The sequence below is a fragment of the Heterocephalus glaber genome, unplaced genomic scaffold (assembly GCF_053883595.1).
Source record: "Heterocephalus glaber isolate CG9 unplaced genomic scaffold, H.glaber_assembly_v1.0 deba00000613, whole genome shotgun sequence".
Taxonomy (NCBI): Eukaryota; Metazoa; Chordata; class Mammalia; order Rodentia; family Bathyergidae; genus Heterocephalus; species Heterocephalus glaber.
In genome coordinates this window covers 3,552,517-3,579,253 of record NW_028258152.1, presented here as the reverse complement: position 1 = coordinate 3,579,253, position 26,737 = coordinate 3,552,517, and the positions used below count along the sequence as shown (strand labels likewise).

Sequence of the window (26,737 nt, the reverse complement as noted above, 5' to 3'; positions counted from 1 at the left end):
TCTGACATCCTCATTAATAACAGGTATTATTTTAAAAACTACTCAATTATATTAGGGCAAAATATCTTCTAGTTATTTTAATATGCATTTCCATCATTATTAGTGATACACACATCTTAATATATCAACAGTGGGGCTGGGGATTTAGCTCAGTGGTTCCACTGCCTGCCTCGCAAGCTCAAGGTCCCAAGTTTGATCCCCAGTCAAAAAAAAGTTCCCAAAAGTCTCATGTGTTCAGGGGTGGGGTTTTGGAAGGTGACTGGATCATGGGAGTGCTACACTCATCAGTGGATTAATATATTAATGAGTTCATAGCTAAATATGCTATTAGGAGGCGGGGCCTGGTCAGAAGAGGTGAGTCACTGGAGGCTGACCTAGAAGGGTATGTTCTTATCCCTATCTCCTCCTTTTCCTCTCTCTGTTTCTTGGATGCCATGAGTTGAGTAACTTACCTGTGCCATGCCCTTCTACTATAATGTTTCTGCCTGGGAGCCTATCAACCACAGACTAAACCTTCTGTAGCTGTGAGCTCAATAAACTTCTCCCTTAAATTCTGGGTGTCAAATATTTTGTCCCAACAACAGAAAAGCTGACTAACACAGTTCATGATATATATGTGTACTAAGATTATAACACTTTTATCTGCAATATATATTCCAAATATTTAGTGTCTATATGCACACAAGACAACAACAATGCAGCAGCAGGGACTCAGTGGCTCATTAGATATGATAGCTGAATTTCTATTCACATCAATGCATTATATTCTGGCCTTTGTTTTCTCCTTAACAGCTATCTAATATTAGTTTAGGGATGAGATAACTTGTCCAGATTCACTAATAAATGAATGAGCCAAATCTCAAACCTTGTTTTGTCTGATTTTTAGAGTCAATGTTTTAATTCTTCTAAACCTATTTTTAAACAACTATAAAAAAGACATTTGAATCTAGGAAATACTCTATTTATAATGTCATATCATTATACCTATATATACCTATATGTCATTTATCTGAAATTCAAACACTGTCAATCACTTTTTCTCCAGGGCATTTCCTAACTTTTAAATAAAGGGAAAAGGGACAAGATAACATAGGATGATGCCAAAGACTCTCCGTCAAAGTTATATATTCTCTTTTCTTTCCAAGAATCTTAACTACCATACACAATCTTAACCAGCTTCAGTGTCAATGGTGTCAGCCCAGGGCAGATCTGCAGTACAAAGCTTGGAGAGAAGAAATAGAGAACAGGAAGTACAGGAGATAATCAAAGCTGGCATGCACCTGTGGTCCCAGCTACTAGAAGGCTGAGACAGAAGGATTGTTTTAAAGGACAACCTGGCCAACACAGTGAGACCCCATCTGAGGGATGATGAGAGAGGGAAGGAGGGAACAATCTGATAGAGGGAAAGGACTAGGTAAGTAAAAAGTGTATTGGGGCATAGTCCAACAATGTGTATGAGCAACAATAAAATATTCATTTAAAAAGGTTAAATTGTGATAGGAACATATGAAAAGAAAATAGAAGTGAAAGAGAATCCCACTGGCCAAACTGACGCATCAACATAAACAATGATAACAGACTATAAGCCATGAATAAAATAGAAACTGTAAGACCATAAACTGAATGAAATGAAAATCTGAGGAGGTTCGTGGAGTTTTGTAGAATACCTCTACAGTAAAAAAGCCTAGAGTCTTTTTAATTAGTGGTCAAAGTGAGCAGCATTAGTTACAAGATAAAGTCCTGAGCCACTTGACAGGATGGAACAAGAAGGAACAGTGCCACTGCTGTCACACTCCTGCCAAGACACACGAACCTCAATCCAGTGCTGAGAAAACATGAGACAAATCTAACCTGAGATTTGTTTAATCTCAGCTGGCTGATCCACATTCTTATAATGTGTCAGGATCACGAAGTTCAAGGAAGACTGAGGAACTATTCTTCCAGAATGAAAGAGAATAAAAAGATACAATAACTAAATGCAACACATAATTCTGAACTTGATCTCTGTACTATAAAGAACATTAATGAGGTAATTATTAAAAACTGAAAGGTATTTGAAGACTAAAAGTATTATATCAATGTTAATTTCATTATTTACATGAATACATTATAGTTATGTAGAAAATATACAATAAAATATTGAGAGGTGATGAAACACTATATTAAGTACTTATAAGGTTTGGGTAAAAATAAAACATCTTTGTACTAAGAACTTTTCTGTAAATTAGAGCTTGTTTCCAGATTAAAATACTAACTTTTAAAAACAGTATGTTTAATAAAAAATATTTGTGTTAGAGGCAGAATTTTATAATATAAGAAGGAAATGTTCAGGAAAATTAGCAAAAGGTTTCGCGGGGTGGTAAGATCAACAAAGTCAAGAATCTTTGTCACCTTCCACAAGATGTGGAGACTCTGAAAACCTCACTGAATTCCTGAGTCTGCTGGAGTTCAGATCCCCGCTTTGTTTCACAAAGGCTGGCACAGGATTATCAGCAAGGCACTGTTAGGGAGCCACTGGTAAATAAGTTATCTTCAAGTTGTAACAATAAAAAAAAAGCAGTTCTGCAAACAACTTGTACACTATTAAAATACCACTAGTATACTATTAAAATTATTTTTAAATAATCTTATTGGTATGCAAAACAAATCTGAAATGCTGTACGAACCAAATAAAATATATTTTTTATAAAACAGATCAAAACATCTCTGCCACTGAAGCTACAAAATTTAGCCACGTTCAATCAAATATAAGTTACAAATGTAAGCACACCAAAACACAAGACTATCTGTAGTACCTGTCAAAAGATCTGAACTGCACGGGCTGCTCCGCAGACAGATCACCAAGAGCACCAAGGCAGGGTGGTGGCAGGAGGGTGGGATCCACCGTGACTCCATCTGCCGGGATGTTGACTAAGCTCCGGAGAATGTCCTTCACATTGACGTTTTTAGAAACTGGAACTGCTGGCGTCACCTTGTTATCCAACTCATTTCCTCCATCATTTTTTGTTTCCTGAGATTTATTGACTTCTAAAGAAAGAGTGCACAGCACCTCACTGATCGCATCGGGGCCTGCACTGACACTGGAAGGTGCTGCTGGAAGAGGAACATGTGCATTGCTCCCGAAACCAGAAGCTGTTTCCTCGCCAATGCCAGAGTCCTTCCTTCGAGAGGACAATGCACTTTCCACTGAGTCCTCCCCGGATGGCAGAGTCAAAGGGCTGACCGCCACTGGTGTGTTTTCTATATCTTACGCAGAAAAAGAAGAACAAATAAAAAAGTTGAAAAGCAACATTAAAAAGCTACATTCAGCCCTAATAGCCATCTATTTAAAATTCTGAAATATGCCACATTCTAAAATGCAGAAACTATTACCTATAAATATACTACATGAATGCACCTATAGTCAAAACAGTATAACACATAAATAATAAACTACCTCTACATCCTCACCTCTCCTACATATAAACTCAGACTGTAATACTGCCTGTCTGACATCATCTATGTCAAAAGACATCTAAACTCAACATGTTGAAAACTGAATTTCTTTTGTCTTCCCCCAGAAAACCTTTCTTGCCTGCCTACTGCCCACCCTGTACCTTGTAATCATTCTTGAATAGCTTTTCTCTTTCCCATAACCCACATCTAATGCTCTAAAATCCTGTTTTCTCTGTCAGCAAAATATATCCAGAATGTGACTGCTTTTCACCATTCCACCATCACCTCTTGGCTGGATCACTGCACTGTTCTCCTCATTGGTGGTGGAAGGCAGTCACTTTCACGGCACTACTGTCCCATGCTTCCGGGTATTCACCATCCTGAGAAGTTCTTAAAACTACACTGGGCCTGATTACTTTCACTAAAGTGAAAGAAGTAGCACTGGACCAGTTCTGGGCCCAAGTTTGAAGAAAGTAGCAGCTTAAACATTCCAAGAACTCCTAAAAAACTGTTAAGAAATCAGACTTTTGATCTACCTTGCTGAAGAGAACATGTGCAAAGACTGCATGGAAACAGGCCTTCCATACTAATGGAAGAAGATGAGGAATGAAGCTGACGGCCCAGACTCAACCCCAGCTCTGTGGCTTCAGTGGCCCAGCACCAGTTCTCAGTCATCCCAGGTGACACACCAACTAGATGAGTAGAGAGCCCATCTTAGGCCTCCCAGCCCCAGCAAACATCGTCTGCAGTGGGGTGAACCATCCCTACTGTGTTCTATCCAGTCTAACACATGGAATCCTGAAAGCAATCGCGTGTGGTGGTGATTGATGCCTGTGAACTCAGCTACTCAGAAGGCTGAGGCAGGAGGATCACCATATATTCAAGGTCAGCCTGGGCTACATAATAAGTTCAAGGCCACCTTGGACTACATAGCGAGACTCTGTCTCAAAAAACAAACAAGCAAACAAACATAAATGAGGAATCTGGCATGGTGGAACAAGCCTGAACTCTGGGAGCTGAAGCAACAGTATCACAAGTCCAAGTCCAGCCTGGGCAGTTAGCTAACAGCTTAGTGAAGCATTGTCTCAAAATGAAAAGTAAGTGGCTGGGGTTGCAGCTCGAAAAAGAGGCCCTGGGTTTAATCTCTAAGACCGTTCAGTAAACAAACAAGAGCCAGTTTTAATTCCTGCACCAAAATTCTCCAGTGATTTCTCATTCCTTTAGAAAAAAATCTATACACCATCTCTACCGCTCATTCCTGATAATTTTTACCCTGTTCATTTTTTTCGTTTCTTAGCATTTTTACAACTTTCTAAAATATTACACAATTTATTACATGTACTTCTTTTCTCTCTCCTTCCATTAGAATATAAGCTCCATGAGGACAGTTTTCTTTTTCATTAACACACTCAAGTACCTAGATATTCATGAATGAATACTATTGGATAAATAAAATGCCTCCAATGGGTGGCAGCTAATGCTATGACTGAAATAGCTACTTATCTAACTATACTTCTACTTTTAAAATTCCAATTATTACTATTATTGGTTAATAAGTCTGTCATGTTAGTCTTTTCTTAGAATATGCATTATTCTTCACACCAAATGCTGAATAAAAAATATTAACTATTTATAAATGATATTTTCTCACTTACCTTTTAATAGTTAGATGCTCATTTAAATAATAAAAATCATCTCACAATTGCAATTAATTATATGATACTTAAAATAGACTATAATATGTAGCTATTATTAAAAATATGGGCTCTCGGGCTGAGGATTAGCTCAGTGGTTCCACCGCCTGCCTTGCAAGCGCAAGGTGCTGAGTTTGATCCCCAGTACCAAAAAAAGAAAAGAAAAAAGAAAAAAATATATGGGCTCTCACTTTATATAGAAAAGGCTTTAAATTCCAGAATCAATATATTAACTGAGTAAAGTTTTACATGAATTTTGGGCACCAGGGAATAAAATATTATCACTTACCGGACAGTGAGACGTTCCCATTTTCACTACCAGTTTCTTGCAGTGAATGGCTACGCCTCTCATTTTGGGGTTCCAAAATGTCTCTATACTTTGAGACCATAAGAACAGAGATAAAGTATACAACAGCCAAAGCTAAGAATTGAGCCTGTTTGCTATCCTCCTGTGAAGAAATAAAAGTAGTTGTTCTTGTCACTGTTAAAAGTAAGATGCTAGGGTTCAGATGTGAGCCGAGAGGCTCGCATGTGCCGAGGCAGGGCTGTGGGAAGTGACTGCATCATGGGTGCTACAAGGACTCACTGTCGGGAGGTGGCCTGTTCCGAGGGGAGTCGGCCATGGGGCTCTGGGCAGGAACAGACATTTCAGTCCCGGGGTCCTCCCCTCTCTCTCTGCTTCCTGGCTGCCGCGAGTTGAGCACCTTTTCCTCCACTATGCCTCTTTGCCGTCCACTTCTTGCCTTGCAGCCAGCCAGCCATGGACTGAAACCATGAGCCAAAATAAACCTCTCCTCCCTTAAGCAAATGCTGAATATAAAAATACAAACTATCTAACTAATAGAATGGGTGTTACGTATTTTATCCTAGCAACAGGAAAGTGACTAAAACAACCTTTTAATTTTACTTCACATAATAATATTTAAACATAAAAGATGTTCTGAATCTCTTGATATACACAGAAAATAATACATTTTTACTTACATAATAAATTAATACATGTATTAGTAAATTCACCCGAGCAATGATTAGACAAACTCTTGAGGGGAAAATGCCTTTAAATTAGAGGTTTATACTATTTTCAAAACATGAAAAAAGAAAACCTGGCTCATATTTTAAAATTAAGTAACTCAACCAGGCATGGTGGCGCACACCTGTAATCCCAGCACTCGGGATGCTGAGGCAGGAGGATTGCCGTGAGTTCAAGGCTAGACTGGGCGGTGAGTTCAAGGCCAGCCTGAACTATGTAGCAAGACCCTGTCTCCAAAAAAATAAAAGAGTAACTCAATCTTCAGCAATATGCCATCATGTAATTTATAGGATTAATCAATAGTAATTACAACTACATGAGAAAAACTGATTTTTATTTCTAATTATAAAAATTAAAATATATAAAACATCACAGGTACAGCTGTGCTAAAAAACGAATATCTAGGAGAAAAAAAATGAGACTATCAGATACTCAGAGCAGGACGTCAAAGGAATTCTTAAAAGGATTTTAAGTAGTACAATTCAGTGTGCATGTCCAGGACTGAAATTACAGTGTCTGCACAAGGAAAAAGCACTGAGGGCTCCACCCTAGCTCCGAGGTCACCACTGTGTCTATCACTGACCTCTGCATCTTGTTCAATTCCCCGTGTCCAAGAGGACTCAACACTCTTCCTCATGCTGAAAATTTTCAAAGTGGGCTTGAGTTTAAATAATTTAAACAAAACATTCAAATGCATCCATCAAATCCTGAAAACTAAAGGCAACTCAAGCAGCAGGTAAGTTTAGGATAAAAAACAGAGAGAGCTAGGAGTTATAGCTTAATGGTAGAGAACTGGCCTCACATGCCAAGGCTCTGAGTTTGTTGCCTGGCAGACAAAAATAGGTAAAAACTAATGACACAAATAAGACTAAAAGTTAAGGGGCCGGAGATCTAGCTCAGTGGTTCTGTCACCTGCCTCGCAAGCGTAATGACCTGAGTGCGATCCCCGGTACCAAAAAAAAAAAAGACTAAAAGTTAATAGTAAATAACTAGTGTCAAAAGTTTAACATACCATCCATTTCAGAAAAAAATAAAATAACAGGACTGGGGATTTAGCTCAGTGGTTTCGCCACCTGCTGCGCAAGCACAAGGACCCAAGTTCAATCCCCGGTACCAAAAAACAAAAAAATAAAATAAAATAACAGGCTCTCTCTTAACATATCCACCTGAGGCAATTCTCAGACATATCTGTGATTTGACAAATCTACGGTATCGGGCTAGGGATTGAGCTTAGGGGCACCACGCCACATCTGCCTCGCAAGCCCAAGGTCCTGAGTTCGATCCCCAGTACCAAGAAAAAAAAATATGGTATTTTGTAGGTTCATGTGTAACAGTTTCTTAGTTTTAGTTTAAAACATAAATGTCTACTTTCTTCTTTTATTAACTATCCCTTTTCTGAAGACATAAATGCATTTCTATGCCATGTGTTATAACTACTGCTAATAATATCACCATTAAAAATGTAGGCAAATCATTTACTTAGCCTTAATATCTTAATCAGTTATGAATTATATATGCCTGGCTAAATCCCTATTTATTCCATCAAATTTCCTAGGTCTTTAACTCATTTCTACATCTGACTAATTGTGTGATCTTAAAAACAAAATTAATCCTCTTATTGCTATCTTGCTCACAGGATAATTATGAGAATTAAATGAGACAGTGTATAAAGAACATCCAGCATTCTGTAACTAATAAGCACTGATAATACTTGAAATTCAGTACTTGTATAAAAGACCTAGTCAAGAACATAGGAGAGGACTAAAATATTAGAGGAAAAAAAGGAAAAAAAATTGAGTTTATAAAGCACATAGGAAATATACATCCAATATATATTTAGAGTGGGCCAGGGATTTAGCTCAGTGGTGCCACCGCCTGCCTTGCAAGCTCAAGATCCCAAGTTTGATCTGCGGTACAAAAAAAAAAAAGAAAGAGAGAGAGTATCCAGTACAAAATACATAATAAATGTTCAATAAATACTAATGATAATACTCCCAAAGCTGATGAGTAAGATTACAAGTGATTTTTATTTAATTTTATTTTATTTTGGGGGGCGAGGGGTAAGACAAGGTCTTTAGTTCAGGGTGGCCTTGAACTTACTACATAGCACAGGCCAGCCTCAAACTCACAGTGATCCTCCCGCCTCAGCCTCCCAAGTGCTCAGATTGCAAGTGTGCACCACCATGCCTGGCATGATTTTTAGTTTCATCTTTACACTTCCTATATAGTTTCAAACTTTCCACATGAAAACCATCCATATTTAAAACAAAACTATTTTTTAATCTTTAAAAATGAAACACACTGAAAGCAGCATCCCATCCTGTACCTTTTTGTCACACTAATATATTGTGAGGGGAAAAATACCTGATATTCAGTAACACAATACTCTGTTAAGAAACTGACTGCATTCAGAGCCAGTTCTGGAGGTAAGGTGCCGGGTCTGAATCCTGGCTCTCTCATCTATCAGAAGGTATTCACATGCTCTTGGCCACAGATTCTTTATCAAATGTACAAAACTTGAGAATGGGTTTATCAAGTATATGAAAAGCCCTGACGATGCTTACTATGTAATAAGAGCGCACTGTCTTTCAGTATTATTACTAACTCCATTTGTGTAATAATCCTTTCCAGTAATCTAAGATTCTAAAATCATTTCCAAAAGAACTGGTTTCTAGGCCTTCTTTTCTCCATCGGACTATTACATACTAAAAACAGCCTTTGCTGATTAACATGTATAATAGGTAATGTGAAATAGGAAGAAAAGGGGCAAAGGGGAAAGAAGTGGGAGGGCTACGGGAAAGGATAGAAGGGAATGGGATTAATATGAGAAAATGGAAAAATAGGAACAAAATCTTTGTAAATAGGGAGGAATGGAGGGGTTAAAGGGAGGGCTGGGCAAGGGTGAAAAATAAGAACCAAGAGAGAATATGTAAAGGTGCAAATTTCCAATGATGAATGTCATTATATTGTATACCTAAAATGTACCAATGATTAGAATAAATAATCGATAATGCAAAATAGGAAGAAAAGGTCCAAAGGGGTAGGGGTAGTGGAAGGGGCAAGGGAAAGGAAAGAAGGGAAAGGAAAAATGAGGAGAAATGAAAAAAATGGAAATAAAGTCTTTGTAAATAGGGAAGGGTGGAGGGGGTGAAGGGAGGGCTAGGAATGAGGAAAAAATAAGAACCAAGATGCATTATGTAAAGGTACAATTCCCAATGAGAAATGTAATTGTGTTGTATACCTACAATGTACCAATAAAAGAATTTAACAACAACAACAAAAAAAACACCCTTTGCTTTCAGTACTTCAGACCCAGGAAGAAACATGTATCAGCTAACAGAGTACTGAAAGGAAATATTTTAACTTACTATGTCTCTGAAAACAACAGCCCTAAGCCGGTTGATATCCATGTCTTGCAAGAGCCTGTCAAGATCTCTTACTGGAGATAAGCCACCAGTCACAATGTCCACTGGACTCTAAGATGAAACAAATAAATAAATATATATCACAGATTTTTTTAAAAATAAGCACAACAGTTCATGAAACAAATTCATGCTATAACATTCCCTTATGCAGTCTTTTTCTAAACCTTTTTCTTCTTTATTGGGACGGTGAGGGGTCAGTGAGTATAGAGGGAGTTTTGTGAGAAAAAACTGACGTATGAAGGAAAAGGTATCACAGAAACAAGAAAAGTAAACATTTGGAAAAGTAGACAAGATTAAGTATAAGCAAATCTTTACTGTATATTTAAGCACAAACATTTAAATGTTATGTCCACAGACTAAAATAACTACTGTAGGGAATCTGTCAGATTTATTTAGCTTTATGTTGAAATGAACAAATGAATTTAAGATCTTAATTGTAAAATATGAGTATGCTTTTTGGAAACTGATGATTCCACATGCCTACCTTTGCTGCAGATTTCCCCATGGGAAGCAGGCCATGAACCGTTTGCAGGACTTGAGCGGAGTCTCCCCTGGCTTTCAGCTGGGAATGCTGCTGGCACTCTAAGCAGTTCCTCACTGCCACTGCACACACTGTACATCACATGAAGGAATAGATTGAAAAGAAAGGTCTATTTAAGATTTCAGAACAGATGTAAACCACCTATACAATACAAAAACATAACTTCTTGTTTAAAACAGATTACCATCAGCAAATTCTTAAAATGACCCTAGACTATCACCTAGTGCTTGTTGTCTGATTCTGTTCCCTTTTATGATCCACTTAAGATCTAGGGAGGTGGTACAGCCCAGTGTTCTACACTTTTAGGATCTGATAAAAGGGAATCTGTTTTGAATCAAAAATCTTTTGGGGGTTTGGGGATGGTACTGGGGACTGAACCCAGGCCTTGCATATGCTGGGCAACTATTTTACTACTAAGCTAAATCTCAGCTCAGTTCAGGAATCTTAACTGTTTCATAAACCTTACCCAGGTTGGCTGGGTCAACCTTTTATTAAGAAAAAGATAATGAAGAAAAGAATTTAAAGAACAGTGGAAGAAAAGAGAGAGTAAATCACATTGCTATGAACTAATCTAGGATAAGAATCTTACATTATCTTCATTAAAGTAAAACGGTTAAACTGAAAACTTTCATGGTTTTTTTTTACATTGCATCATTATAGTACGATAGTAACAGAAACTGATAGAGGGTATACAGCATTTATCAGAAGCATTCTAAGGTCTAGCATTTACTACCTTTCATTAAAATTGCTTAAAAGGTGAGGGACAGAAAAGAGGATCTGATTAATATACACTCCAGAGCCCGCTACAGACAGGCAGGTCTGCCCACGCCCTACCAAGGTCCCAAGTGGCACAGAACCCGCCCAATCAGCCCACTGCAGACAGGCAGGTCTGCCCATGCCCTATGGAGGTCCCCAGTCACCCTGAGGATGCCAAATCACCCTGCTGCAGAAAGGCAGCCACCTGGTTCCACACTACAAAGACACAAAGGACACCAGACCACCAGACCAAGGTACTGAGTCCCGCTGCTCCCGGTCCAGAAGTAGAGGCTTCTGAGTCGCCGTCCCACTGCTCCTGGTCCAGAGGAAGGGGCTTCCCGGTCACCATCCCTCCCGTTGCTCCCAGCCCAGAGGAAAGGGCTTTTGGACCACCTTCTGTCCCGCTGCTCCTGGCCCAGAGGAAGGGGCTTCTGGGCCACCATCCCTCCCACCGCTCCCAGCCCAGAGGGAGGGGCTTCTGAGCCACCATCCCACTGCTCCTGGTCCAGAGGAAGGGGCTACCCAGTCACAATCCCTCCTGCTGCTCCCAGCCCACAGGAAAGGGCTTTTGGGCCACCTTCTGTCCCACTGCTCCTGGCCCAGAGGAAGGGGTTTCCCAGCCACCATCCCTCCGGCTGCTCCCAGCCCACAGGAAAGGGCTTTTGGGTCACCATCCCTACCACTGCTCCCGGCCCCTGTCCCACCTCACCCAGCTCAGAGGAGGTAATCCGTGCAGGCACTAACAGCCGCCCGCCCCAGTCAAAATGAGAAAACACATAAATAAGTCTCAAAAACAGACTTCCAGATCACCTACAGCAACCCCAAAGGAAAATGAGATGGAACCCTCTGATACTCAACCACCTGGACCCACTGAACTGGCAACAAAAGGGGATCTGGAAAAAAGGAAATCAGAAATAATTTCTCAGATAACAGGAGAAATTGTGCTCTTAGTGCAAGACATGATTAATAAATCTAGAGAGGAGCTGAGGAACATGATGGAATCCCAACATAAGAAACAAACAGAATCCATAAAACAGGTGCAAATGGATTTCCAGGACATGAAAAACTCCATTGAAAGTCTACACAGCAGAATGAGCCAGTGTGAGGACAGAATTTCAGATATAGAAGATAAGATTGCAATTAGTGACCAGGAAAAGAAAACTTGCTTCAAAATTCTAAAGGAACATGAGAAATCAATCCAGCAGCTGCTAGATGATGAAAAAAAGAATAACATAAGACTGACTGGACTCAATGAAGAAACAGGAGAGAGTGGCGATGACATAAAAAATCTCTTCACAGAAATAATGGCAGAAAACTTCCCAAGCAGGGGAAAAGAGCTTGACATACAGATAGGTGAGGCATATAGGACTCCAAATAGCCTTGATCAAAAAAAAATCTGCACATAGGCATATAATTGTTGAGATTCCAGAAACACAATAGAAGAACAAAATTCTACAAGCAGTCAGAGAAAAGAAACAAATCACACACAAAGGAAAGCCCATCCAAATCACAGCAGACTTCTCAACACAAACCATCAAGGCAAGAAGAGCTGGGAGTGATATATTCCAAGCCCTAAAAGAAAACAGCCTCTATCCCAGACTGATGTACCATGCAAAACTATCTTTCAAAATGGATGGAGAAATGAGATACTTTCATGACAAAGAGCACCTTAGGAACTTCGTGAATACAAAGCCAGCACTTCAAAGAATTTTACACAATAGCCTAGGAACAGACATTGAGGATCACAACCCCAGGAAGCAAAGCAGAACGAACCCATCTGGCATGACAAGAAATTCAATGTAAAGGGGGAGAACCCAACAAAAAGAAAAAGTCATGGCAATGACAAGTCAATATGTTTCAGGTATAACCATCAACGTTAATGGTCTCAAGTCACCAATCAAAAGAAACAGACTGGCAGAATGGGTCAAGAAGCAAAATCCAACAATAGGCTGCATACAAGAAACACACTTAATTCAAAAGGAAACTCATAGACTGAAAGTTAAAGGGTGGAAAACAATACTCCATGTGACAGGAACCCAAAAAAAAGCAGGAGTAGCTATCCTCATGGCAGATCAAGTAGATTTCAAACCAACACTGATTAAGAGAGACGAAGAAGGACACTACATCCTTGTAAAGGAAAGAATCCAAGAGGAAGAGATGACAATCATAAATATCTATGCACCAAACACTACTGCACCCAACTATACAAAACAAATACTAACGGACATGAAAAGCCATATATGCACTAATACAATTGTAGTGGGGGACATCAACACCCCACTGTCACAAATAGATAGATCAACTAGACTAAAAATAAGTAATGAAATACTAGAACTCAATTGAACTCTTGAACAAATGCACTTAACAGATGTTTACAGAGTCTTCCACCCCACAAAATCAGAATACACATTCTTCTCAGCTGCACATGGGTCATTCTCCAAAATAGACCACATACTCACACAGAGAACATGTTTAAGTAAGTGCAAAGGAATTGAAGTTATCCCCTGTATATTATCAGACCATAGTGCGATGAAATTGGAGATCCATAGCAAAAGAAACTTGAAAAATTTCATAAACATGTGGAAATTGAACAACACACTTCTGAAAAACCAGTGGGTCACAGAAGAAATTAAAGAAGAAATCAGACAGTTCCTTCACTTAAACGACAATGACAATACAACATATCAGAATCTGTGGGACACAATGAAAGCAGTCTTACGAGGGAAATTCATAGCAGTGAATACGCATATTAGGAAAACAGAACGAGCCCAATTAAACAACCTGATGCTGAACCTCAAGCTTCTAGAAAAAAAAGAACAGGACAACCCCAGAGCTCATACAAGGGAGGAAATTATAAAGATCAGAGGAGAAATCAATGCAATGGAGACTAAGAGAATGATACCAAAAAAATCAATGAAGCCAAGAGTTGGTTCTTCGAAAGAATCAACAACATTGACAAGCCCTTAGCCAACCTTGTCAGAAAAAGGAAAGAAAAGGCCCAAATCCATGCAATTAGGAATGAAAAGGGTGAAATTACAACAGACCCACCAGAAATCCAGAGGATCATCAATACCTACTTCAAGAACCTATACGCCAATAAGATGGACAAAACCGAAGAAATGGACAGATTCCTACATACATATGAATTACCAAAGTTGAAAGAAGAAGACCTAAAAATTCTGAACAACCCAATATCAACCAATGAAATTGAAAATGTAATTAAAAACTTATCAACTAGGAAAAGCCTGGGCCCTGATGGCTTCACTGCTGAATTCTACAAGACATTTAGAGAGGAACTGCTGCCACTACTGTTTAAACTCTTCAGTGAAATTGAAAGGGAAGCAATACTCCCAAATTCATTCCTGGAAGCAAGCATCACCTTGATCCCCAAAACAGACAAAGACCCAACCAAAAAGGACAACTACAGGCCAATCTCACTAATGAACATAGATGCAAAAATCCTTAATAAGATACTGGCAAACAGAATGCAGAAGATCATCAAGAAGATCATACACCCTGACCAAGTGGGATTCATCCCAGGGATGCAGGGATGGTTCAACACACGCAAATCAATCAATGTAATACACTATAGCAATAGAGCCAAGGACAAAAACCATATGATTATCTCCATAGATGCAGAAAAAGCATTTGACAAAATCCAACATGCATTTATGATAAAAACCCTACAAAAAATTGGAATAGATGGTTTCTACCTCAAACTGATAGAAGCCATCTATGAAAAACCAACAGCCAATATCATACTAAATGGTCAAAAACTGAAATCCTTCACACTCAAATCAGGAACAAGACAAGGATGTCCACTATCACCACTCTTGTTCAATATAGTTCTGGAAACATTAGCCACGGCAATTAGACAAGAGAAAGGGATAAAAGGAATAAAGATAGGTAATGAAGAAGTCAAATTGTCATTATTTGCAGATGACATGATACTCTATATAGAAGACCCCAAGAACTCCACCAAAAGTCTTCTAGACTTAATAACCAAATTCAGTCAAGGAGCTGGTTACAAGGTCAACACACAAAAATCAATAGCTTTCCTCTACACCAATGACAGACTCACTGAGAGAGCAATAGGGCAAAGAATTCCTTTCACTATAGCATCCAAAACACTGAAATACCTAGGAATCATCCTAACAAAAGAAATCAAAGACCTCGTCTCTGAAAACTATGGCACTCTGAAAAGAGAGATTGAAGATGATATCAGAAAATGGACAGACACCCCCTGCTCCTGGGTAGGAACGATTAATATAGTGAAGACGGCCATACTTCCGAAACTGCTATATAGATTTAATGCAATTCCAATTGAGATCCCAGCAGCATACTTCATGGGCCTTGAGAAAACAATCCAAAAATTCATTTGGAACAAGAAGAGACCCAGAATAGCAAAAGCAATTCTAGGTAACAGAGACATGGCAGGGGGTATCACAATCCCCAACCTGCAACTCTACTACAAAGCTACTGTGATAAAAACAGCATGGTACTGGCAAAGAAACAAACTTGAGGACCAGTGGAACAGATTAGAAGATGCAGAAACAACGCCAGACACACTCATCCATCTCATCTTTGATAAAGGAGCCAAACACCCTCACTGGAGGAAAGATAGCCTCTTTAATAAATGGTGCTGGAAAAATTGGGCTTCAACTTGCCAAAGATTAAAACTAGACCTGTATCTCTCACCATGCACTAAACTAAAATCAAAATGGATTACAGATCTAAATATTAAATTAGAAATTCTGAACCAGTTGGAACAGAGTTTAGGTAGAACCCTTGAAGACATCAGTGTAGGAAAAGATTTTATGAACAAAACCTCAGTTGCCCGTGAACTAGCACAAACAATCAACAAGTGGGATCTCTTCTTATTAAAAAGCTTCTGCACAGCAAGAAAAACCACCAGCAGTGTGAACAGACAACCCACAATGTGGGAAAAAAGCTTCACCTGCTCTTCCTCAGACAAAGGTCTATTATCTCGAATCTATAAAGAACTTAAAAAGATCAGACCTCCCAAATTTAAAGACCCAATCCAAAAATGGGCATCTGAAATGAACAGACATTTCTCACACAAAGAAGTAGAAATAGCAAATAAATACATGAAAAAATGTTCAACATCACTGGTCGTTCGAGAGATGCAAATGAAAACAACGCTGAGATTCCACTTCACTCCAGAAAGAATGGCTGCTATCATGAAATCAACCAATAACAAATGCTGGCGGGGCTGTGGGGAAAGAGGAACCCTGCTCCACTGCTGGTGGGAGTGTAGACTGGTGCAACCACTGTAGAAAACAGTATGGAGATACCTCAAAGAACTAGGACTGGAAATCCCATTTGACTCCGCTATTCCACTGCTGGGGATCTTCCCCAAAGAATTAAAAGAATCATACCACAGTGATATATGTGCACCCATGTTCATAGCAGCGCAGTTTGTAATAGCTAAAACTTGGAAACAGCCCAAATGCCCATCAACTGGAGACTGGATAAAGAAAATGTGGTTTTTTAATAAAATGGAGTACTACTCATCCATAAAAATGAGAAATTAGAGACATAGCTAAGTGGATGCACATTCAGGCAATACTCTCAAGTGAAATAAATAGGACACATATGAATAAATACCGAATAGTTTCCCTGGTGTGAGAAACAGAAAGTGTAAATAAGGAATAAATGTATAATAGGTAATGTGAAATAGGAAGAAAAGGGGCAAAGGGGAAGGAAGTGGGAGGGCTAGGGGAAAGGATAGAAGGGAATGGGATTAATATGAGAAAATGGAAAAATAGGAACAAAATCTTTGTAAATAGGGAGGAATGGAGGGGTTGAAGGGAGGGCTGGGCAAGGGGGAAAAATAAGAACCAAGAGAGACTATGTGAAGGTGCAAATCTCCAATGATGAATGTCATTGTATTGTATACCTAAAATGTACCAATGATTAGAATGAATAATCGATAATGTAAAATAGGAAGAAAAGGTCCAAAGGGGTAGGGGTAGTGGGAGGGGCAGGGGAAAGGAAAGAAGGGAAAGGAAAAATGATGAGAAATGGAAAAAATGGAAATAAAGTCTTTGTAAATAGGGAAGGGTGGAGGGCATGAAGGGAGGCCTAGGAATGGGAAAAAAAAATAAGAACCAAGATGCATTATGTAAAGGTACAATTCCCAATGAGAAATGTAATTGTGTTGTATACCTACAATGTACCAATAAAAGAATAAAAAAAAATATATATATACACTCCAAAATCTCCTCTCTGAAGCCCCCACGAGGCCCCCAACAGGCAGTTACTCAGACTATTTAGGAGTTAATTTTGAATTCTAAGTGACAAATTATGCCTTGCACACTTGATTATGAATCGCTTGATACTATATAACCATCTCAATTCCCAACCAAATCTGTAGAGCTCCAGGTATTTGAAATGATGAAGAGTGGAAGAGAAATTAAGGATAACAAAGCAAACTTGAGTGGGGAAGGTTAAGTACTACCAGCTTACCCTATAACTAGTAAGTATAAGAATTCAGAAGCAAAAGTAAAGGTGTCAAAAGAGAGCAACAAAAGTTGGAAAAATGAGGCCGGGGATTTAGCTCAGTGGTTCCACCACCTGCCTCGCAAGCACAAGGTCCTGAGTTCAATCCCTGGTACCAAAGAAAAAAGTTGGAAAAATAGAAGAGAGGAACAGAGGGAAGGAGAGAAAATATGCAATGCAATTTTCTCAAATTTGGCATCAGTTATTTGGAAAATATTTTTTTTTTGGTACCGGGGATCGAACTCGGGACCTTGAGCTTTTGAGGCAGGCACCAGAATCACTGCTGAGCTAAATCTCCGGCCCATGGAAAATAATTTTTGCACTGATTTTTTTCACAGGTTGCATAAAATCAAATTTGGAGGTGCACTATGAAGTTTAAAAAAATATACAAGATAGCTGGTGGTGGGTGTGGTGGCGCACACCTGTAATCCCAGCACTTGGGAGGCTGAGGCAGGAGGATTTCCCCAAGTTCAAGGGCAGTCTAGACTATACAGTGACCTCAAGGCCAGCCTGAACTACATAGCAAAAACGAAAACCAAAACAAAATTTTTTTAAAATTAAAATTAAAATTAAAAAAAACGAAAACCCAAAAAACAAACAAACAGAAACACCAGACTTCCTAGTGTCAACCTATCTCAGTGGTAGAGGTTCCTTTACTGTTGCCACCCTACCCTTAATCACCAACCTCAGGAAACAGCAGGAGACCAGGATCAAAGGACTTGGATGTGGCCCTAGCTTATTATGCGCCATCCAGTGGTCTTGGACAAGTCCTCTCCTGGTCCTATTTCTGTGCCTAAGGACCTGAGGTGGTACTAGAGTAGACTGCATTATCTTCTGTCATAAAATGAGGAAGGTAAGAGCATTTCCTTAGCTTCTGAATCTAGTGAATATTGAATAAAATGAAGCATTGCTAGTGTATTCTCGTAGTTTTAATTGTAGAAACACTTTTAAGAAAGTGGGAAAGTTTTTTAAAAGACATATACAAAAGTAATTAAGTTAAATATTTTAATTGTTTAACTAATAGAAAGTTTAAAGAAGCATACTAAAACAGAAAGAATAAGAACACTACTTAGACTAAAATATATTCAAATTCCAACATCACCAACTACAGCTTTCAAATTGTAGATGAGTTGAGCAGAGGATTTAGCTCAGTGGTGGTGCTGCCTGTCTCATAAGCGCAAGGTCCCAAGTTCGATCCCCGGTACAAAACAAAAAAGTTTTTCATGAGTTTCCTAACTTCTCCGGTCTCTGATTTCCTCACCGACTGCCAACTCAATGTGAAAATCAGTAATAATGACAACAGTCAATAAATGACAACTTCTATTTTGTTATGTTCATCAATTTGAATCTCTACTTAAAATTTTAAAATAACTTCTCCAAAGTCCCATATCAAGTTCTTTAGAGCATCCCAACTCTAAAGTACTTCAAATGATACATTGAGTAAAATGAATACTTCTACAAAAAAAGGCTAAGTACAGGTATTTATTAGTTTATGAAATGGATATTAAATACAGGGAAATATGTCATTATTTCAAATATTTCAAATAACTAGTTTTTTCGCTGCTTTTCTGTTTTGTTTTTTTTATTTATTTTATTTATTTATTTTTTTTACTTTTACCCAAGACCTGCTTCCAGAAAAGCAAAACTGTTTTACTAATTGCTTTAAAACATAACTGAACTTGTTTGAAGGAAGGCTCTATTTGAATGGTGCAGTTTAGAACCTTGGTACTCATGTATGTAAGACAAGAGAAACCAGCATCGCAAGGGGCTCGGGAGACAAGTTTATGTCTCACTTCAGGTATATATAATCCAATATACATTTGACCGAGACTCTCAGGTGAGTCATAAAGCCTGAGAAGCACTACCTTAGACCAAAAGGTACAGTGGGAGAAGAAAAATGTATGCCAGCCAGAATCACCTCAGATTTTTGAAAGTATGTCCTCCCCGTGCCCCAATTTGCTAACTACTACTATGCATAGGACACTAAAATGTACACATACGACAACTTTGCCTGCACACAATCTTTCCCCAAAAGAAGAAAAACCAATTTCAATTTAATGTATGAACCGCTGAAGATGTTAAACTCCTAACGATTCTGAACTAATGGTTTTTAACAGCTTACCCAGTCGGAGACACTGTCGCAAAATTCCTCCAGATGACATATTTTTTTCAGCTTCAATTTCAGTAAAGCCAAGAGAACTTGCAAATATAAGCACATCCACAAGGCTAATTAGCCTCTGCAAAAATGTCACAGAGGCTTCTACTGAAAGACCTTGAGTAGGTTCAATAGTCTCCAGTTCATGCTGCAAGGAATGAAGTTTGACATTTAGATGTAGAGTCTGATAAAAATCTCATTCAACAGGGCTGGGGATTTAGCTCAGTGGTTCCTGCACCTGCCTCAAATGCACAAGGTCCCAAGTTTGATGCCCGGTGCCAAAAAAAAAAAAATCTAATTCGACCAAATATATTCCTCAAATTTCCAAGTATTATAAAAAGTAAAGCTTTCAGATATCTAAGACAATAGAATGACTTACTTATTTTATCTAAAAAAAGAAGGGCAATGGGAACATTCAGATGAAATACTGTTAACCATATTCTTCACTAGCTGACTCAACCCTAAGAAATCAACATTCTTTTTAGTCTTCATTCCTCAGATTCTAAAATTCTTTCAGGTAACTGCAAAAGATTCTGTTGCTTGTAATTTATAGCCACTATGATGAAAAGTAGCCACTACATTCATGGTTTTAGTCAATAAGGATGCATAACACTCATGTTTTCACACCAATCATATACAGTACTTAAGTCCTTACTGTAGCCGATGTCGCAGCTGAAAGCAATGGCAGGATTCCCCCACAAGCCATGACCATATTGTCCATCACTTGAGAGATGAGATGAATTGTGTTGTGGACAAAGATGACATTATCACTGCTATTCACAAAGTCCATAACTGTCTTTGTTGAATGGCTGTCCAAAGATAAATGATGTTTACTGATAAAGCTAAGAAAAGGAAATCACAGTTTGCCTATTTGAGGGGAGGGAGGATAAGAAGGTGCTTTTGATTCATCTTGAAAACTCAGGAAAGATAATGATGTATCGAGTTTGGGGGGTATACTTTCTCCGAAGAAGAAGACTATTCTATGTCAGTAGCTACTATACATGCCCTTCGTCAGTGCTAAAACTAAGCATTACTCATATCTGACTTTAAATATTGGATGAAATTATCTTTACTGAGAAGTCATGTGGCCAAAATTAAGAGGTGCTAAATGTGCTATTAAAATGCATTTTCTATTAACATTTTATTTGGTAATGCCATAAAATACTCTTAAATACAGTTAAGAATCACATACAAATAAACACACTAGGCACTTCTAAAATTATAAATCACAGAATGGAAGATAATCTGAAGTACAGAGATTTCTTACGCTACAGACATGGGCAATGTTATACTTAAATCTCAAGTATCTTTTAGTGCTTTTACTAATATCCTCACTTGCTCGACCTACCTTCTGGCAGATTCCATCCTGCAAAATATGCTACAGGAAACCTTAAGCCATCAAAAAGAAAAAAATAAACTTTTTGTTTTTGTAATCCAGATAAGGATTCTTATAATGGAGAGTAAAAGTTAATTCAACCAAACCTTCTATAGAATAATGTATATTCTACTTTTCAACCAAATGCAAATATAAGGTTTGAAAATAATTGAAAAATGTATGTATATGTCTTTAAATACAAAGACCAAGATGCACACACATCTTGTATAATAAACATATAGACAAACCTTCTCCACATCTGTATATCTGTTTCTATGGAAAATAAGAGATCAGTGAGCAAACGTTGATGCATATGAGACCACTTGAATTCTGGAATACGAAACATAGCAGATCTGGAATCCCTCCTTTGTCCATCAACTGCATTTGGTGCTGTTCCATGCCCTGGCTGCTCTTGTTGCCTTGACATCTAATATAGAAATATTGAAAGTAATAAAAATAAATTCAACTTCAGAGAAATGCATTAGTAAAGCAAATAATTTAATAGTTTTTAATGCAATTCACATCCACAAATTTTAAGACACTAAAGAACCAAGTTAGAGAGGAAAAACTATCAATGAGTAACAACATTAAAATTTTAATACGTCTGAAGCATACTTATTGAAAATAATGAACTATCACAATACAAGAGTAATTAACTTGGAGTCACATTAAATACTATCCCTATACAGCATGTTAGAAAGGAATCAAGCTGGCCTCGCCCTCCCTGCTCTTCATCTTTGTGTGGCATGGCGTCGAGTCCACACTGGAGCGCAGCACCATCGCTCGAGAGCACATGGGGAAGCTGTTCTACAGGCTGCTGTGTGCCGGGCACCTCTCCACTGTCCAATACTACCGAGGGCTGATGAAATCCTGGAATTGGCTGAAGACATGGAGATTGACATCCCCCACATGTGGCTTTATCTGGCAGAACTGGTAACACTCATTCTGCAGGAAGGTGAGGTGCCCATGGGAGAACTGTTCAGGGAGATTACAAAGCCTCTGAGACCTTTGGGCAAAGCTACTTCCCTCTTATTGGAGATCCTGGGGCTCCCATGCAAAAGCATGGGTCCCAAAAAGGTGGAGATGCTATGGCAAGAGGCTGAGCTCAGCTGAAAGGAGTTTCTCCCTGAAGGCCAAGATGGTGATGCATTCACTGCTGAACAGAAGGTGGAGTATACTCTGGGAGAGGAGTCGGATGCCCCTGGGCAAGAGGGCAGTCCCCTTAGAGGACCTGAGCAAGCAGCTGGAGAAGCTGCTGTAGGAGGGCAACAGTAATCAGCGGGTGTTTGACTGGACAGAAGCCAATCTGAGCGAGCAGCAGACAGCATCCAGCACATTAGTTCAAGCCCTCATGAAAGCTGTCTATTCTGCAATTATCTTTGGGACTCCTCTCCGAGTGGATGTTGCGGTGTTAAAAGCTTGAGCACGACTGCTACAGAAGTACCTGTGTGATGAACAGAAGGAGCTACAAGCGCTCTATGCACTCCAGGCCCTTGTAGTAACCTTAGGGCAGCCCCCAACCTGCTTCGGATGTTCTTCAATGTGCTGTATGATGAGGATGGGGTGAAGGAGGAAGCATTCTACAGCTGGGAGAGCAGCAAGGACCCCCGCTGAGCAGCTGGGCAAGGGTGTGGCCCTTAAATCTGTCACAGCCTTCACCTGGCTTTGGGAGGCTGAGGAGGAGGAGTCTGACCACAACTGAGGGCGGGTGGGGCTGGGGACATGAGCCTCGTGGATGCCAATGCCCCGGCCAGCCGCCTGGACTTCAGGGGGCGGCAGCGGTGGCGGCAGTGGCAGCAGGTGCCTATAGTGCGATGTGTCTGAGCTAATAAAGTGGCTGAAGAGGCAGGATGGCTTGGGGCTGCCTGGGGGCCCCTCCAGGATGCTGCCAGGTGTCCCTCTCCTTCCCCGGGGGCACAGAGATATATTATATATAAAGTCTTGAAATTTGGTGTGTCTTGAGGGGGCGCAGTAAGGCCTGCCCCTGAGGTCCTTTTTTATTTTCTGAAAATCACTCTTAGGACTGCCACCCTCACTGCGGGGGGCCTAGGCCCCCAGCCCCTGCGCCACCCCTGCTGCTGCCTGGGCAGAGGAAGGGGGGGCATGGGGCCTGTAATTATTAAACATGAATTCAATTTAAAAAAAAAAAAGAAAGCAATCAAACAGCTCTCAGTTTTGAAACACCATAAAATGAAATTTACAAGCCAGGCTGAATTATAAATTGGCAAGTATGAAAAATAAACTAAAAACAACATAATGAAGGACAAAACCAACCATGGAAGAAATGGAAGGAGGAAGGGGGACATGAGTAGCTGAAGGAGAAAATGGTACCACTGCCTCAGGCATCATTCTGAGACACTGGCAGAGGAGAAGCTGTGCCTTCAGATCACACACAGACTCTCCTTGCTTACAAATCTCAGGGTACAAGTTCAGCCATGAACCTGGCAACTAAAAGCATGCACTGGTAAGTACACAGTCCTAGAGTTTATTACAAAGCTATGTGCTATAATTAGATTATCAAATAAAGAGTGAAAGGCAAGTGTTTCCAATATTCGATTTATAAACTAAAATTACACCACCTCTGAAGCTTGAAATTGATCACTTTTTGTGGTGCTATGGTAAAAAAATAATAACAACAGCTGCCATTTAATAATCTCCTATTTGGCTGGGTGTAGCTCAGTGGTACAGCATTCGCCTATCAAGTGTTGAGGCCCTGGGTTCACTCCCCAGCACCAAGACAGAGAAAGAGACAGAAACAGAGAGACAGAAAGAGATCATAGTTACTGCCAACTACAGTACTGCTCACAATGTGCAACAGAATTCTCACATTCACTGCATTTATGTAACTGCAAATAAGATAGGAACCAAATTCCAAAGAGAATAACATGTAAGTACATACACTTGCACTGATTTACTGTAATGAAATTCACATCAAGAAGATGACATACTTAATTACCTCAGGCACAGGTCGATGAGGCTGAGGGGCCTCTGAGTTTATGCTGGCCTTTAATTCCAGTTTCTCAGTATCTGTAGCAACACTGGAAACATCCAACTTGACAATCTTTTGCTCAGAAGCAACAGGAGTGTCAGAGGAATTATCATGACAATCACTAATTGATTTGGAGTCACCAGCAAGATTAGATGTTTTCTTCCCCTCCTCCGGCATCTGATCACTGTCTAGCTGTACAGTTGCTTGGGAAAGAGTAGCTTCTGGTGAGGCAGCTGAAGACCCTGATGCTGCCACTGTCAGGAACCCAGAATCTTTTGAATCTTGAGTTTCAGTATCACTTTGCTTTGTCATAACAGGTTCTTCCTCTTGAAATACTAATTTGCCGTCATTACTAAACATGCCCGGTCTCTCACTGGCTTCAGAAGCAGCTGTAGACAAACCATTACTTTGGAGATCTGTGGGCAGGCTGGCTACCTCAGTAGGACTCCCTTCTACCTTCAGTTCCACATAATCATCTTCCTCCTCTTCCTCTACTACAGACTTTTCTAGTAATTCTGGGATCTCTGAAGTATCCTCTTCAGAAGGTGAACTTATGGAAGCAGGTATTTCACTGATGGTCACTGTATCCTTGCTGGCAGTTTTTAAAGAATTAGAGTAAACGGTTACAGGCTCTACTACCTCAGAAGATGTTTCTAAATCACCTGCCTTCTCTGTTTCATTTGTCAGCACTTCTTCCAAAGTGGCTTCATCTAGTGACTCCTGATTTTCTCGCTCAGTTTGCCTTTCTTCATTAGCTGTATTATGCATTTGCATTTCAATGTTGGATGTAGATTCTACTGAACTTGTCTTCTCAATACTTGAGTTTTCATTGTTATTTCTAGTGAAATGAGAGACAGAAGAATTCTTTGTATCTGACAGCTGGGAACCTACAGACGCATCAACATTTCTGCTCCTGCCAGTGACTTCGTGAAGTGGACTTGAAGAACATGGACCTATTTCTTCATCAACTCTTCCTTGCTGTTCCCGAAAGAGACTGGCAAGGTTTTCTTTGTGTATTTCAAAAGTGACCTAGATAAAAATGTACAGTCAGTTAAAAATATACATAAAAATGAGCGCATGGGCCAGGGATTTAGCTCAGTGGTTCCGGCGTCTGCCTCACAAGCGCAAGGTCCCGAGTTCGATCCCCAATACAAAAAAAAAAAATGAGCGCAGCATTCAGAATATAAAACTCATATACATTCCATTATTTTTCAAATACATAACTTATAAAATATTTTAAAATTAAACTTCCTTTAATAGTCTTATTTTAGTAAAATGGCTTTAATGGTAACAGGCAGCAAAGCATGAGACTACAAAAAGAACAGAATTAGCCTATTCTCAAAGATGTATGGGAAAAGAATTCACTACTCTTCTGAGCCTCTGTAACTCATATGGAGACACAAGTATGTACCAGTGGAAAGAGCACTGTGTCCTAGACATACCCTATACTGCCTCAAGTGCAAGGAAAAACCCATTTCCCATGATCCATCCTCAGGAAAGATTTTTAAAAATCAATTAATTACAGCAGCTCTCCAAAAACCATTTTCTTACTAAACCAATAATACAAACTCTTTTAGTAATGGGGGAAAAACTCAAGCCTTTCCCCAAAAGTCAACTATAATTTTTAAAGGTTGAAATGGTCACAAATGGTCTGAAAGTTGCCATTAACCCATCTGTGCATCCACACATTCCATTTACATGTCACTACTACAGATTCAGCACTCCAAATATCCTTGTATTATGCTTTGCCTTTTACTAAACGAAATATAAGAAAACTGAACAGAGGAAAAGCGAAAAACAAAGTACTGTGATTGTGAAGTCACAAGATATATTTAGGAAATTGACATTTTCCTAATAATATTCCCAAATATTTTTCCTGTGAAGAAATTCCTAAGTATAAATACTTAGGGAACTATACTTAATAGCTGGAGAACAAATGTGTGGTATTCCACACTGAAGAGTAAAATGACATAGTAACATTAACAAAATACCAAGCTCTCTTATCCCAGTATTTTCTTTGAAATGGTTTTTATTGTGTTTTGGTTGGGGTGCTGGGGATCAAATTCCCTAAGCCACAAAGTTGTACAAACTTGTGATCCTCCTGCTCAGCTTCCCAGAGTGCTGGGATTACAATGTGCAGCAGCACCCCCAGAAGAAATGGGTTCTTTATCTTACTTAATTCTTCATATTCATTCAACAAAAATGTACTGAACATTTACAGCATGTCATACACTGTGTGATGAACAACACAGTGTTCCTTCTTTCATGGAGCTTATATTCTAATGGAGGAGGCAGAAAAACAAAGATGCATGAGGAAGATAATGTCAAATGGTGAGAACACTTTGGAAAGAAAAAGGGGCCATGGAGAGTAGCTACACACAGCAGTCTTGGTGACAGTGCTTCACTGGGCTGACTGGGGAAGGCCTCTTGGTTATATTTGAAAATGACAGGAATAAAAGACAAAGTAGACTAACAGAAAGAGGAGGCAGGGAGACAGGCAGGGAGGGAGGGTGGGCGGGTGGTGGCTATTTCTGGGCAGTTTGTAGGCAAGACCATTAGGAAATACTAAATGAAGAAGCAAGGAGAACTGGAGCACCCATGTGAGTAGTGCAAGTCAAGCAGAGGGCACTTCCATGAACCAAGCCTAGGAAACAGACTAGTTTTCAATTCTAAGATCACCAAAGTCAAACTCTACCCAAAGAAACTGCTCAAAGCAGAATATGTTTTTGAAGTGAATAAGAATATGAGGTGACTCAGGCAACAGGACTAGAAGAGAGACAGGCCAAGTACACATAAAAATATTGGCCCACCTCAT

General features: G+C 39.4%; 1 protein-coding gene across 11 annotated transcripts in view; it reads right to left on the bottom strand.

The window, feature by feature from the left end:
• Lrba (LPS responsive beige-like anchor protein) overlaps positions 1-26,737 on the bottom strand; it is a 711,450-nt gene that overhangs the window by 491,492 nt on the left and 193,221 nt on the right. For 7 of the 11 annotated variants that reach the window (XM_087205721.1, XM_087205722.1, XM_013067217.3 and 4 more), the window contains 8 exons: positions 23,890-24,951; positions 21,182-21,360; positions 20,214-20,367; positions 19,526-19,706; positions 10,069-10,196; positions 9,528-9,635; positions 5,419-5,578; positions 2,796-3,246 (listed from right to left, as the gene is read on the bottom strand). The exons of 2 other annotated variants lie outside the window; for them this stretch is intronic. In XM_087205721.1, the coding sequence (XP_087061847.1) occupies positions 2,796-3,246; positions 5,419-5,578; positions 9,528-9,635; positions 10,069-10,196; positions 19,526-19,706; positions 20,214-20,367; positions 21,182-21,360; positions 23,890-24,951 (2,423 nt within the window). The remainder of the gene's footprint in view (positions 1-2,795; positions 3,247-5,418; positions 5,579-9,527; positions 9,636-10,068; positions 10,197-19,525; positions 19,707-20,213; positions 20,368-21,181; positions 21,361-23,889; positions 24,952-26,737) is intronic. 2 more of the 11 variants (XM_013067218.3, XM_013067220.3) reach the window with 1 other exon arrangement.